Raw genomic sequence first — 15831 nt, forward strand, 5'->3', positions numbered from 1 at the left:
TTTGCAACAAAACAGCAGTCAGTCTACACAGCTCTGGTACAAAACGCCCCATGGGGCAGTCCATGGCTTGCCTGCCTGCTAGCCACTGTGTAAACCATTGGAGCTGTGCTGCTAAATAATATGTTTCAAAGTCCGGGACTGCAGGTCCCACTTCCGCCATTGGGCACTAAAGTTGCCAGTGCAACGTATTTACGGCCAGAGCCCCATAGAAAAGTTACGACCATGGAATCTAACTCCCGGAACAATGGTCGCAGAAGCTATGATCCTCGGTAGAGCTATTCATCCTGCCACCGAAAGAGGCAACGTTTTCCAGAATTCAATGCTCGCAGAGCAAGATCCTCATTCCCCTCTAAGAGGTCAGATGTGTTAGCCCGAAGTAAGACAGGCAAAGAGGCTCCCATTAAAGTAGTTCCAGCTCTCTGGCTGGACTCGGTCCCTCTCAGTTACATAACATAGCAAGTGTATTTGTAAAGCACACGTTTACCCATAGGCATCTTGGTGCTGCATAACAGATGTTTATTGTTACCCAACTCAATGGTACTCATTTGTTCGACCTCAGATGGATGAAAGGCTGAGTCGACCCACTGGGATTTGAACCTCTAACCTTGAGGTCGAACACAGTCCCCTGCAGCGGAAGCATTAGTCCACTGAGCCACCAGACCAGTTTGGAAACAACCTCGACTTCTACCAGTTAACCCTAAGCCCTGAAATGGAGCCAAATTCTTACAACATAGCACTTTCTCTCATCAGGTCTTCAGCCAGGCCTCTAAGGAAGATCAAGAGGTTATACGCATAGAGCGCTATTCAGTGATGGTGTGCCATATCTGAATGCCCCCATATCGGGCCCCAGTCCTGGCCACACTGGCCAGCAGCTCCATGGCCAGGGCAAAGAGTAGGGGCAACAGGGGATATCCCTGTCTCATCCCCCGCTCCACTCCATAGCTACCAGAAATGGTCCAGACCATACGGACCCTAGCTATGGGCTTCGTATAAAGCAGCTGCATTCAAGCCAAAAATAAAGCTCACCAGGTGCATGTGTGTTATCACAACGTAACGGTTGCCCCACTCCAGGCTGTCAAAGGCTTTTTTAATGTCGACTGCAAAATTGGCTACCTCTCTACGGTCATACGTGTCGGCCTCTAGTATAGTCAGCAGTTGCCTGATGTTTTGAGCCGTGTTCCGGCCTGAATAAAGTCTGCCTGGTCGTGGTGTATGATGTTGGTCATGTGTGGAAGGAGCCATGATGCTTATAGTCTATGTTAAGTATCGACAGGAGACGATATGCTTTGCAAGCATAGGTGGGTCATCCTGGTTTTAAGAGCTTGCGAGATGTCCCAACTTTCTGGCTGAGGCGTAAAGGTTGGCCAACTCAGGGGCAATTCCTCTAAATATGTGGCATAAAAATCTACTGGGAGCCCATCCGTTCCCGGAGTGTTACCTCGGCCATACTCTTGATCGCCGCTCTTATTTCCTGGATCGTAATGGCCCCACCTTATGATTCAGCCTCCTCCTCCATGAGATTAGGCAATAGGATTTGTGTCAGATAATCGGTGATCGCCAAATCGTCATGGGGTGTGAACCTTTATAGAAATAAAAATGATATTCCATTAATTGTCTGATAATAGCAACCTGCCTGGACAACCTATCCCCATTCGCAGTCTCTACTGAGATTGGCCACCCACGCCAGCTTGGATACTGCTCGATCTCGTTCTGTGTAGGCCCGCTCCATATATTTCGTGTAGTCAAAGTATTTTAGTCGCTTTATTTGGACCGCCACCATCTCTTTTGAGTCCAACAGGGTATGTTAGAGTTCGGGTCGCATGTTCTCTGTTGTTCGACCTCCAACAGTTCCTGTTCAGACTTCATAACATTTTTCAACAAAGTTCGCCTAACTGCCATCGACTCTGCAATGGGATGGCCCCGAATTTCTGTTTTAAAAGCGTCCCACTCTCTCTGGGGGGAGGATACCGTGCCATTATTGTCAGCAAAGTTTTGCAGTACCTTATGTCAAATCATCTCCCTACATACTTGGTCATTTAGTGACTGAAGCTTCAGTCTCCAGGTGGTGATAAAAACCATGTTGCCCCTAATTTAAGTGTGGTAGGACAGGGTTGTGGTCGGAAATAGTTCTAGTCAGGTATTCTATCAAGTGAACCGCCCTGTGGAGGGCGGGAGAGCAGAGAAATGTGTCAAGATGTATATGCTAGTCGTGGAGGCTTGAAAAGAAGGAATAATATCGAGCCTGTGGGCGTGTCTGTCTCCAGATGTCGAGCAACCCCATCTCGCCTGCCTTTCCACAAAAGTATGAGCTGATCTATGCACTGGGGAATCCCTCAGGGGAGGGTGTGACTGATCTAACTGCGGGTCTGCCATACAATTGAAGTCACTACCCACAGGACTGTCAGGTGGATAAGGTAGGGGGCCAGTAGTCTCAACAATCCCATCAGGAAGGCCTCCTATTCTACATTAGGGGTGTAGACGTTGAACAACAGTATGTCGCAGCTGTCTAAGCGACCAGTCACTACTACATATCTGCCCTCCGGATCTATCAAGTCCCCTCTGTGTTGGAATTGGAATCCCAGTGTGTCCAAATCAGCGTTCCCCAGGCATATGCCGAGAAGTTGTGTAGAATGCCTGCTCTCCATCTGCGTTGCAGAAATTTCCCCTCCCTAGCCGTCAAGTGTGTCTACTGCAGAAAAGCTATGTGCATCCCTCTCCTATTAAATTTATAAAAATCTTTATAGTGTTTTGACATGTTGTACATGCCTCAAATGTTCCAGGAGAATAGCCTGTATGTCATGAAGTCAGTCATTGGTACGTTCTGAGGAACAAAGCCAGGCCTTATCTCAAATTGCTCTCAGTTGCAACTCATAGTATCCCCTGTAACCAACAAGTAACAATAATCCCAACTCCCACACCCAAGAATAAGAAGGTTGCTACCCCCCCATTCAAACTCATAAATTAACTATCCAATGTTTGTGAAAGTACCCACGGAATACTCTACTGTGGGGGTGTGTTCAAAGGTGTGCTCCACCCGGAGACCCTCCCACCCAGAGGCTAGCGGTCCAAACATGGCTGCGGCATTTGGGATTCATATGTGCATTCCCCCTCTAACTACACATCTTTACTCGGGCCTATGCCACCAACCCCACACTTATATTGTTACTAGGGATTACATATGTACCCATGAGATGTGCCGGGTATCACTCAAGGCAGTTCCAGGACCGAGTCCCTGGATATGCTGGAATCTTGATCAGAGTCCGTCGAACATGTGCTTATGGTTTCCACCGCTAGTCAGCGAAGCCACAACCTCCACTGCCTTTCAACGCTCTCGTTAGACCTCGACCCGAAGGGGGATGTCCGCTGATTGTGTCTCCGTCTGCATTTGGATTGAGCCCTGCGAGGACATCCCTCACGTGCCTCCTGGCTAGGTCTTGGCGGTGATTGCTGATTGATTGTCTCCAGACCTCTTGTGGGGCCTGGAAGAAACGTGTGCCATCCATTGAGGAAACTCACAAGTGAGCTGGGAAGATCACAGAGTAGGAGATTCCCAGCTATCTCAATTTTCTCTTAGCCTCTAAAAGACTGGAATATTTTCGCTGAAACTCTATGGAAGAGTCTGGAAAAATATACACAGTACTATTTTTCGCAAGGAGGCCCCCTTTTTGTTGAGCTTGTTTCAGAATATGGTCATGATCTCCTTAATATAGTAACCGGGCTACCACCAGATGTGGAGGCGCCCACGTAGGTGGCGGCTTCCCAGGTACTCTGTGTGCTCGCACTAATGCACAAGATGATAAAGGGCCCTACGGTGCCATTTAGTCCTGAAGCCAGCATTCCAGGAAAGCCGGCATATCAGCTCCCTTTCAGTTTCTCAGGACTCCCTACCACCCTGATTTTATTGCGCCAAGATCTTTTTTCAGTGCCTTCAGCCCTCGACTCTAGTGTGAAAATCTTGGTTTCCATGGTGGCAATGCGTTGCTGCAATTAACAGGTTCAGATTTACATCAGTCAGGTCTCTCTCCGTCGCCATGACCCATTCTGCCAGGTGACAATGGTCACTTCTTAGCAGCCCCAGGTCTGCACCCAGGGTGTCTATTTAGGTCTCTAGTATCTCCCTGGATGTGGTGATCGTTTGGAAAAAGTCCTGAAGAGTGGAGACTTCATCTAGTCTGGACCTAAAGTCTGGATTAACCATAGCCTGGGTATCCCCTCAGCAGTGCCTGGCAAGGGTCCTCTCCGCTCATGATCCTTCTTACGAATGCCATTCCCCATGACTGCGGGGGGAACGACGTAACCCAGTCCAACAAGCGAGGTTTATGCGTTGGAGCAAACATGTGTATTAGGTTGCGGCTTCACCCACAACAGCGTCGCACCTTGTTAGTGTGTCCTCAGTAGTTCGAGGCCTAGCAAACCCCTTCACAGTCTCTTATTGAACACAATGTGCCAGTATTGATTGGTCTTGTTGTAACAGAGCACTTGGGTGAGGGGTTCCATAGTGGTGGGCTTAACCAGACCCTTCAAAGCTGCCCAATGTAGGCCAGTAAGTAGGAAGCTTGAGTAAGGCGGGAAGCTGCTGCGCCACCGCCGAGTCACAGGGCTGGCTCCCCACTCTGCTATGTATTTCATGTAATTTCCTATGTATGGTACAGTTCTTGGGAGTTTTCGGTGCCTATGTAGCTATGGCTCCATTTTCTTTTTGCAAACAAATTTTATTGAGTCACAAAGAAAAACAAACATCGCCAGCCATAAATTACAATACATATGTCATCATGGTTTTTAACATTCATCGATTTGGAGATGGTAATGTGGGGTTTTGAAGTGTAACCCTTGTCCCCCGAGGTACCCCACTTCATGCACCCGAATTGATGAATCAGGTGGGAGTGTGTAGGTCAGAGAAGTGAAACGTATAGTGGACTTCTTCTCCAGTGCAACATCAAAAGACTTATTCACCTATGTAGCCGCTTTGGAGCCTAGGTCATTACCAGTGTCTCAATGTAACAGATTATCCAGGGCTTTGGCTCCGTTTATAATGTTCAGGGCCGGTTGGGAACCCTGTGGTCTCTTTCCCATAAGTTAAACCTCAGGGCCCACCACTCCTTTAAGTTCCTTTTATCCCCTGTAGTGTGACACTGGACGGTATGTTCAGGCCCCACCTCCAAAAGTGATAGGTACACTGAAACAGCCGGACAATAAACCCCTTTGGGTTATCACCTTCAGCCCCTCCTCAATGCCAAGGACCCAGAGGTTATTATGTCTCATCTGAATTTCAACGACATCCACTTTTTCTGAGAGGCTATGCATGATTTTCTGTTAGAACCAGAGCGCTTTGGATGACAACGGCTGCCTCCTAATGTTTCTCTGCCTTATCATCCAGCTTTGGAAGGCGATTCAACAGTGTGGTTCTTAGCATTTGTTTTGACAGCTTAGGAACCACTGCATGTGTTTTCAATTGGGAGATTTGGACTCCAGCAGCATCCCCCTTAACACATCTCGCTGTACGCAGATCATAAATGGAGATACGGGTTAGGCATTCGGATGGATACATTTTATAGGACTAATTCTGCGTCCGGATCTGTGGGGGGCAGATCATGAACGATAGATTGTGATTGCCCCCCCTCCCATATCTTTCTTGCGGCACATGAGCTATATCAGGGGTATTTGTGATATCGATAGATGTTACGAAATAGTGGGCAGAGATGTACCATTTTAGGCAATCTTCATTATCCTCATCCACCTCAGCTTCACTGCACCGTCATCTAGTGCATCGTCGTCATCTGCGTCATCATCCTTGTTTCAGTATCCTCTAAGTCCACAATGTTGTTTTTTAAATCCTTATCTGACGGACTCCCACATGACTATAAGCCTTGGGGATGCGAGATAAAACATTGCCTACCACCCAGGGTTCCACCTCCTCATCTCTCTCCTGATACTCCTCATCGGAGACACTATCCAAGGTCTACAAAAGTGATAAGAAAGTCTACGACAGATGAGTGTTTCTTACCCCCATCAGGTATAGTATCACTGACTACAGGAAGATAAGTACTTTTCTGTGCCTTCAAAGATACACTGTTTAGATGTTCTACCACCTCCAGGCTCTGAGGCCCTGCAGATCCTTGATCAGTAAAAGGACAGGTCACCCAAGGTTGAGAAAATGGAAGAAGCTACTGACAGAGTTGTAAGATCCAGTGAAGCATCCTTAATTGGTTCATTGCCAAGGGATGAAGCATTATCCTGAAGAGATGGTGCGCTTCTCTCCTGCTCACCATTAGCAATTTTGAAAGCATGCCCTACCAATAGAAAGCAAATCTCATTATCTGGCCAGGCCTGGGATTCTTAAGAAGTCCCTATGGGGGCGTGAGTGCTACTAATATTGAGGGCATTTATTTGCGGGGATATAATCCCTCATGTCCTGAAAGCAGGAACTGCCACGATAACATTAGGAGAGAACATGACCATTGCTAACCCAGTACTAAGAGTGTCACTTCAAGGGTCAACCATCAGAGAGTCAGATACTACACGTCTATTCCCCTAACCCTCCAGAAGATAATCTGGCACCCAAAGATAAAGTCTGACTTACTTCATTATTTCAATCTTCAGAGTCCCCATGAGAGTCCGTCAGGTTCGATCTCTGAGGCTGCATCCTTTCAAAATAGGATACCAATGGTTTATTTCCTCCCTTCCCCCAATTGGTCCGGTGGAACATTCTGCTCCAAACTCAGACCTCTATATCTGTGTCTGTGCAGATAAATGTGATGGCCCGCCATATTTGATCATGGCAGAGTCCTAGATTGAAGAGGATGGTGGGGGAAAAGCAATTGTGTTTTCAGAGGGGCGCTTTGTATGTCCTGCCATTTGTGGCCACAATTCCCAGAGTGCCACAAACAGTTATGAAGCTACAAGAACTTCTCTAGCAAAAGTCACAAGCCCACCACAACAAGGTGAAGGTGGGGGTAGCTCAGCCCATAGATTCTATCTTTGATGTGTTATTGACCATCCGGTCTTGTACCAGTGTTGGGTTCCCTGTCATAGTTTGCAAACTCTGTACAGCGTGTGCACACTGTGGAACTCATAGCGCTCTGCCAAAGTTCACCATCTCTGCTTTGAGTTTGAGAACTATATGCATCATTGTGGATGTCCAGGGTCAGTACACTCCAATTAAAATCTGCAAACTATCAACTTATTTTGGTGCCATTTAAATACTGAATTATGTACAGACGCAACTGTTTAAGTGCAGGACATCTATGAAGTTGATTAATTGAGTCCCTACTACATTGCAGCTCTGAAACACAGCTGAGAAATCTCAACAGGATATTGATAGATCATCTTCTGCTACTCCTGAGAAAAAGTGGTTTGCAGTGAAAAGGGTAAAGAAGTGGAGAAGCAGACCAAGGTTTCAACTGTGTCCGAGTTCTTTAATCATTCACATGGAGAGGGTCACCTTTAAGCTATATGACCAGAAGCCAAGCATGAGGCAGAAAGGACTCTATGCCTTTGATTTGAAATGTAGTTTCATGATTGAAGGATGAGAAGGAGTCCATCATGTTCCTGGAACACCAAAAATTAAAAAACAAACAACAGCAAGCCAGGAATCAGAAATACCCCACGATGATGCAGAACGCACCACAGAACAACCACCACCAAAGCATAGTTACCCCTTATTTTATGAAGTAGAAATGCCATCAATGTGTGAAATGATTATAAGTGGCCTCTGAAGTTTCAAGAAAAACAAAACCGTTAAAAACCAATAAAAGCTTTTTTTTTAAAACACATTTTTTTTCCTTTGAGACCACCAAAATTTCAATAACAAAAGCTTGACAATGTTAGCATACAGGACCTGAAAGGCCACCTGTACTGGGTAGGCCACATTGCTTTGCAGCAGGTAAGGAAATGAGTTTTATAAGTTGGATGTAGTACATCATTAAAAAAAAAACTGAAATTTAATGAAAAAAACATGGTAAAACTTAAGTTTCAATTAGGATTTGTTTTAAATACTTGATCTATTCTTTTAAAAAAACAATGACATTCACTTAAAATAAAGTTAATGTACAGTTAGGGTAATTGGGTAAAAACAAAGCAAACTCACTAAAGTATCAGTTACTGTTAGCATCACGATCCATAACTAGCAATGCAAACTGTAACTAACACACCACCTACAATGCTTATGATCACACAATATCCATACCCATGAACGCCAATGAACATCACTGAAAAGTAAGTCATTAAATAACATACTCAAACAACAAATAATTCTATTACTTTAGTCGTCCCCTTAATTTAAATGATAATGTAATATCTAATCTAACACATTTAAAATTGTCATAATCTTGCATCTGTTACACCAAGACTTGAGGTCATAAGCATTGCATTTGGTGTCCGAGTTATGGCTTGATTTGACTATGGCTATATTTTACATCATTACTGGATATCAATTGAGGGTTACATTATTACTGTATATCAACTACACATAATACCTAAAAGAATAGGTTTGACTGTAACAGATGTCCCCTCGACAACAAACAAAAGAATCACGGATAAGAGTATTGCTTGGCATTCTTCGAACCTGCACAACGAAACACAACAGAATGGGTAAGGCATCATAGATTTTCAGCTACATACCTTCAGATCATATTTTTTGTGCACGATGAGCCTGTGGCTGAACATGTTCCGCATTATGAGCATGTAATGCTCCTCACTTTCCACAGTGAGACGGTACATTCCCAAGAACTGTGGCAGCAGAGTACTTCCATGACACTGCACGATGTGCTAGGAGAAGAGAAGGTGGGGGAAATGTAGAAAAGAAATAAAACCATTGTTACTGTCAACAGCTCTCAATCAATTGGTTTTATTGAAAAGTAAAAGTTTAGTGTGGATACCCATAAATATAACAGTGTCAGTGTCCTTGCGGGTCACAACACAGAATCAACCGCCACAAATACCATCAAGTTACCACAACTGCCTATGCCCACAATTATCCAGAAGAGCCCCTATCAATTATTTTTTTGTCAAAGTTTTGTTTATGTTCAAGTAACACAGAAGAACTCATGTGCACAGTGCTTACAACATCCGTACTCCTCAGTCCAATTTGATTGCTATTTCCAGAAATGCAGTATTCTTCCGGAGAGAAGCAAGGATACAGAACTCGAAACAATCACTTCAAAATAAATCCCCCCATGGCACGCAGTGCCTCCCACCCCTTCCCCCCCACCCCGAACAAAGAAAGACAAAACAAAAACAAAATTGTAGTACCTCAGGGAATGGGTATTGTCCACAGATGGGGCTATCTACCCCATTGATGTCTCATTGTTTATCAGGGTGTTCATACTCCATTCGTGAGTCCCCACTGGGCAGAACTCTCAAAACCGAAACAGGTGGAGTGCCCTCGTTGTGGTGGGGCAAGCGCAGAGGGGAATACCTTCTGTGTGATAAGATACTAGTGGGCCCCACAGGAATTCAATTTTTTTTTGTATCAATCTGCTAAGATATCTTCCAGACGTTCCATCGTTATTACTTTCCATAGCAGAGAGAGCCACTGAGTCATAAAGGGAGCCGCCGCTTTCTTCCATTCTGCTGCTAATGCCATTTTTGGCGGCTCAGATACAGAGCCACCTAATTGATTTATCCCCATGTGTCTGATGTTGTAGAGATTCACTTCGTAGGTCCAGGAGCACAAACCCTGGGTCCTCCGCAGAGGGTAACCTAGAAGTCCTTTGAGTTGTGCTAATGTCTCAGCCCAAAAGGGTCTGTTCTTAGGACAGTCCCACCAAATATGTTGAAAATCACCCAATAACCCACACCCCCCTCCAACAACGGTCTGACGTTTGGGGGAATATCTTTTTAAGTTTAGCCGGATGTAAATACCAGTCAAATAATAGTTTATAATATGCCTCCCGGAGCCCCACTGAATGATTGAATCTGGCAATATCTCTAACCACTCACGACCATTGAGCCTATGTGATGGGGCTATTCAGGACACCCTCCCAGTGATCTTTATGTCGGGGCTGGGGCATGGTAAAGTGTCCAGTAGGAGACTGTATAAAAAACGTAATGGTGCCCTTCGTCCCACTACTGCACTTCACAAATTTCTCAATGGGTGTAAGTTATCTCGTGGCTGCATCCCTCACACTGGGATGGGAAACCCAGTGTATTAACAGATTATATTGGTAGCGTGATGTAGGTGGGAGATGAAAATCCCAGGCACAGTTCTCAAAGGTTCGCACATATCAATTATGGAATAAGTCTGAGACCGTTAAACAGTCCCCCACCCTCCATGCCTCGAAGGGTCCAATTTGCAAGGCAGGTGGAAATGCTGGATTGAAATGTGTATGTGTTATCGGTGATTGAAAGGAGGTCAGTCCCTCAACCCCCGTGACCGTGTCCCATACTCTGAGAGTGGTGCATGTGGCCTCAGATAGGCATTTGGTGGTCGGTCCGTTTTAGGTTTACACAAACATCCCATATATATTTCCCCGTGAGTGCTCTCTCCATCTGGAGCCAATGCTTGTCTGATTCACGGGCTGGCAATTCCGGAATCATCCTCAACTGCATTGCCTTGTAATATATGGTAAAATCTGGCAGTGACAGACCTCCCTTGGCCTTAGGCAACCGGAGCACCCTATAAGAAAGTCTTGCCCTCCCCCGCCATATGAATTGTGTTACCATGGAGCGCAAGCTGGAGAAGAAGCTGCAGCCTACCTCAATCGGGAACCCTTGGAATAAATAGAGGAGTAGTGTGAGAACTGACATTTTAATGGCATGGATCCTCCCCAGCCAAGATAAATATAGTGGTGCCCATCTCTTTAAGTCCGCCTGTAGGAAGGTGGATATCTGACTATGGTTACCCCCAACTTTTTGCCTAGTGTCTAGCTGGTTTTTCGACTTAGTTGGCCTGAGATCCTGCCATTCAGGGTCTCAGGCTGTCTGCTCTCTCTTTAAAATGGACTCCATGTACCCTAGGTACATAACCAATTGGTAAGGATCACCTTATTGGACCATGTACAGTGTACCCTAGGTACCCAGGGCATAGGTGTACCCTAGGCCTCCCAGGGGCTGCAGCATGTATTATGCCACCCCTGGTCTGGCCTTCCAATCAGACACAACTGGCTGATCACTCAGCTGGGGCAAGGTCGTGTAATCACCCCTTGCTTAGATATAGTATGCCTATATCTACCCTTATATATAGACACATGTGTACCTATCAGTCACTCCTATGGCAGGCCTTAACAATCCTGGAGGCAGAGTGCTTGGTAACATGTGAGATGGTGCTCTAGCATGAGCTGAGCCTGTCTGCAGCTTTCGGAACCATGTCCTTATAGCTGTTCTATAATATAGCCTACCATATACTCTTAAAGTGCCTTATAATCTTAAACGGTTATGGTAACTATGGTTTGGCTTTATCAAAACATGTCGTGTAAGGTGTCTAACACTTTGGAATAATACCCCCATACCATTTCTGGTGATGAGGATATTATTCCTCCCTTCTAGAGGGAGAGACATGTTAAAATCCTACTTTACTGTTTAACTCTAACCAAAGCCTCAGCATCACAAAATGGATGCTGCTGCCACAGACACAAGTCTGACCTCCTGCTGCCTGGAGTGATCCCAGCCAGGGAGGCCTGGACAATAGGTTTCCTGCTTGGGGAGGTGCTAGCACCTCCCCAGACAGCCTTTAGTGTATTGGGGCAGGGTGGGCTGAAAGGAATGAGACATGCCTGGGGCACACAAGGTGTTCCTTGCATAGTCCAGTTCAAACCGGCGCTGGGGCACTCCAGCCCCAGCTCTGGCGCGAAACTGGACAAAGGGAAGTGGGTGTAACCACCCCCTCCCAGGTCCCACCCATAAGGCGTGACCTAGCAGGTATCCCAGCCCCCCAGATTAGTATAAGAGTGGGAGTTGGGCCTCAAGACTTTAGATTATCCTGAACCTGCAAAACTGAACAGAAACTCTGGACCTTCGACATTCGACGAAAGAAGAAGACTGAAGAATCTCCCTTGTAGCCAAGGAGTGGCTACCCTGTGCAAACAGGCACCATCAAGAGACTACCCTTTGCTTTGCCCACGTTCTACGAGGAACCGACTGCAGAGCCTGACCAGAGCCTTGACTTCCAGACTTCTCCGACCCTGATCCACATCTACAGCAGAGCTGAGATCCGTGGAGGCGACGAGCAACGTGGGACCGGCTACCTGGAAAAAGTGGCTAGTAACTTAAAGCGCAGCTTCTGAGGTACCCTCGAAGTTGTGCACCGGGGATTGAGAAGCCCCAACCCCAAGCACCATCTGCACCGAAGATCAGCCCCCCACACTCCACGAGTCCTGCGTGGGGCCCTTCAGCATTTTTCTGCTTGCCGCGTCTGTCCGGTTGCTTGCCCGCTGGCTAGTGGCCTTTGTGACGACGCACCCTGAAATCTTCTGCGCTGGTTTGGCTCCTCCAGACTGGCTCCCGCTTCTCTGCAAAGAAGAAGCACCCCAGACCTTCCTGGTCTGCACCAGAAGCAAGTCCTCCGTTCTTCGTGGGTTCCGCTTGCCAAGGCTTGGTGAGTCCTAGTCCAACTTCGACGCCGCCGACAGCAAGAGCCTTCGTGGGACAGCTCGCCTCCTGGTCCTGGTTGTCCTCGACGCTTCCTGGTCCTCCTGGCTGCAGCGACAAGCTTCACCTTCACCTGCAATCTTCACGACATCGCCTGGTTCCTTCCTGGTTCCACGTGGTCACTGGCTAGTGACCTTGACTCTGTCCCTTCTGCTTGCAGGTTTCTTCTCTTCTTGATCCCAGCCTTGGGATCCACCGGACACTCTTCACTGACTGCCTGTCAGCATCTTTCTTCAGGCATCCATAGGAGTCGACGACGAAAACGACGCATCTTCACCCCTATGCACCCGCAGCCTGTGGGCTAGGTAACTTGGGTACTCCGGTGCTCATCAGGATAGTGACTATCCTAGTGTCTAGTTTTCAAGTCTCAACTTCCTAGCTACTCCGGAAGTGTCCTAAATCTACCGTTTTCTAAACTGTACTATTGCTATTGACTTTTACGCATTACGCGTGAGTGTTTCCACTCTGCACACGAATCCCGTGGGCCTCCCACTTCCTAACTAACGCTAGTGTAGTGTAGCCCCAGCGATTCCCTAGGCCTAGGCCTATTCTATTTCCGTGACAGTGGTTCTTATACCACTTACTTAGTATATGGTTTGCGTGGCCCCTAGGGCCTAACTGTATTACTTACCTGTGTGACTTAATGTATGCTTAAATAAGACTGTGTTGTACTTACCTCTAATCTCATAAAGAGTGCTGAGGGTTTGACTAGAATAAATACACTTTATTTTATATATATATCTGTTGTGGTGTCCTTTCATTTGGTATTCAAGGGATTATATATGGTATCACAGCTGGCTTCACATGCCATTCAGAGTTTAGCCTAAGACTGCTCTTGTCCATGCTACCACTAGGATAGCTGGTCTATAAGGTTGACTTTACAACCAATCACCATAAGGGTATTTGGACTGATATAAGGTGTACACTAGAACTAGTGACATCATACATCAGGCCAACTTCTCACACTGCCTTTAATTGTCGTAATAACGGTGAGTAGTTGGCTCGAAAGAGCTCCACTAGTGTAGGTGTGATTTGAATGCCCAAGTATGTAATCCCGTGGGGGCCCACTAAAAAGGTGTTGAGCCAGTGAGGTCATCTACCATTGCCTGGGAGACTGTCAGGTTAAGCAGATGTGACTTAGATGGGTTGATACTTCCTCGAAGTGTTGCAGAACTTCTAGGATGGCCGCGAGTTAAGGTGAAGGCCGAGTCAGGGAAAGCAAGATATCATCTGCAAAGAGTGAAATCTGGTGCTCTTTTGCAAAACGGGTTCCACAGAACTGTGGGAGCTGCCGAATCGTGGCTGCCAAAGACTCTATACTCAGCGCAAACACTAAAGGGGAAAGGGGACACCCCTGTCTTGTTCCCCTCCCAAGCAGGAACACCTACAAACTCACCCCATTAACTAACACTCTGCAACCGGGGAGGATTAGTTTGCCTTGACCATTTCTAGAAATTTATCACAGAAGCCAAACTTCTTCAATGTGAGGAAGAGAAATCGTCAGTCCACCCGGTCAAATCCCTTCTTGGCGTCAAGTGTCAGGACAGCCGGGATCTGTTTTTTGGAAACTTTTTCAATTAAATGGAGTATTTGCCTGATATTATCGTGTGTCTGTCTTCCTTTAAAGAACCCCAACTGATCCGGATGGATCAGCTCCGGGAGTAGGTTATCTAGTCGAATAGCTAAGATTTTTTAACATAACTTGGCTTCTAAATTCAATAAGGCTATCGGGCGGTAGGAGCCGCAATGTCTCTAATCCTTGCCCTGTTTGGTAATGAGAGAGATCATGGCCTCGCTCATGGATTCGGTAACCCTGCCCTCGTCAGCAATGTAGTTAAACAGGGATACTAGCTGCGGGGTTAACTCTGCCATGTACATTTTGTAAAACTGGGCCGTCAGTCCATCGGATACCGGTGATTTGTGACATTTGAGACCCTTTATGGCGGTGCGAACGTCTGAGTCTGTGATGGGGCTACCCAGATCATTTGGGCCTCTGAAACCTGTGGGAGTGTGACGGTTTGTAGATATTCTAGCTGTGTAGTTTTCTGAGAGGGATCTGCTGTGTATAGGTCTCGATATAATTTCCCAAATGCCTGGGCCTTCCCAGTATCATGCCCAATAATTTCATTTTGCTCATTATAGATATTTCCTATGTGTTCTTTTTCGTTTTGTTACTCTCAGCTGTCTAGCTAAATGGGAACCTATCTTATTGCCCTGGTCATAGATAGTTCTGTGTAGACAAAGCAGGGTGAGTTCCGCTCGATTATTATAAATCGCTTAGAGTTTCCCCCATATAGCTGTGACTTTTTTCTGCTGCACCCATGTTGGGTTGTCTTTGTGGAGTCGCTCTGCCTCCTGCAGTTCCGTTTCTAAAGCCTGACGGTCCTTAACCCTTGACTTGTTGAGGGCGAAATTCACTGTTATGCATTGCCCCCGTAAAACCGCCTTAAAGGCATCCCAACTGTTTAGCGGAGAGGTGTCTTTCGGGTCGTTATTTTTTGGAAAGTCAATAATGGTGGCCCTTAAGGAATCTCGTAATAGTCTATACCTTAGTAGAGATTGCAGGAAGAACCATCTTCTGTACCTAGGGGATGGCATCTCCCAGTCAAGGCACGCGTACACTGGTGCATGGTCAGAGAGTGTTATTGCATATGTTGTCACTGAATGCAGAGCCTGCTGCAGTGTGTCACTCAAGAATACATAGTCCAATCGGGAATAGGTTCTGTGTGAATGCAAAAAAAAAAGGTGTAGTCCCGGTCGCTCAGGTGTAATGTGCGTCACACATCTAGAAGACCTCATTCTTAGAAGGCCCTCTTGAGTGAGTTGGGGAAGCTACCGGTAGTGGAACTTTGTGATTGCATACTGTCCAAATCAGCCTCCCAATTAAGATTAAAGTCCCCCATCAGCATGATTGTCCCCTCTGCGAAATTCCCCAAACTATTTAGGAAGCTGTGTAGAAACCTGGATTGGTTAGTGTTAGGGGCATATACCGTAGCAAATGTACACTGCCAACCCATTATGCGGCCTTTGACTATGAGATATCTCCCTTCCCTATCAGCCCTACAACCCCCTCTGGAGCAAACCGCAAAGAAGAGTGCCACCCCGTTGAGCTTAGTAGACACCGAGGATTTATACACTGTGTATTGTTTGTGCTTAAGATGATGTTCCTCAGTCCTTTTAAGGTGGGTCTCCGTAGAGCCACAACGTCCTGCCTTTTGTCCAAAATTTGATTCCACAGGCGCTGCC

General features: G+C 46.4%; 1 protein-coding gene across 3 annotated transcripts in view; it reads right to left on the reverse strand.

Annotated features, from left to right (window-relative positions):
- The window catches only part of PIP4K2C (phosphatidylinositol-5-phosphate 4-kinase type 2 gamma), a 310827-nt gene that overhangs the window by 196722 nt on the left and 98274 nt on the right, over positions 1-15831 (reverse strand). For all 3 annotated transcript variants that reach the window (XM_085654599.1, XM_085654598.1, XM_085654597.1), the window contains exon 5: positions 8620-8766. In XM_085654599.1, the coding sequence (XP_085510725.1) occupies positions 8620-8766 (147 nt within the window). The remainder of the gene's footprint in view (positions 1-8619; positions 8767-15831) is intronic.

The sequence above is a fragment of the Triturus cristatus genome, chromosome 4_1 (genome assembly GCF_964204655.1).
Source record: "Triturus cristatus chromosome 4_1, aTriCri1.1, whole genome shotgun sequence".
Lineage (NCBI taxonomy): Eukaryota > Metazoa > Chordata > Amphibia > Caudata > Salamandridae > Triturus > Triturus cristatus.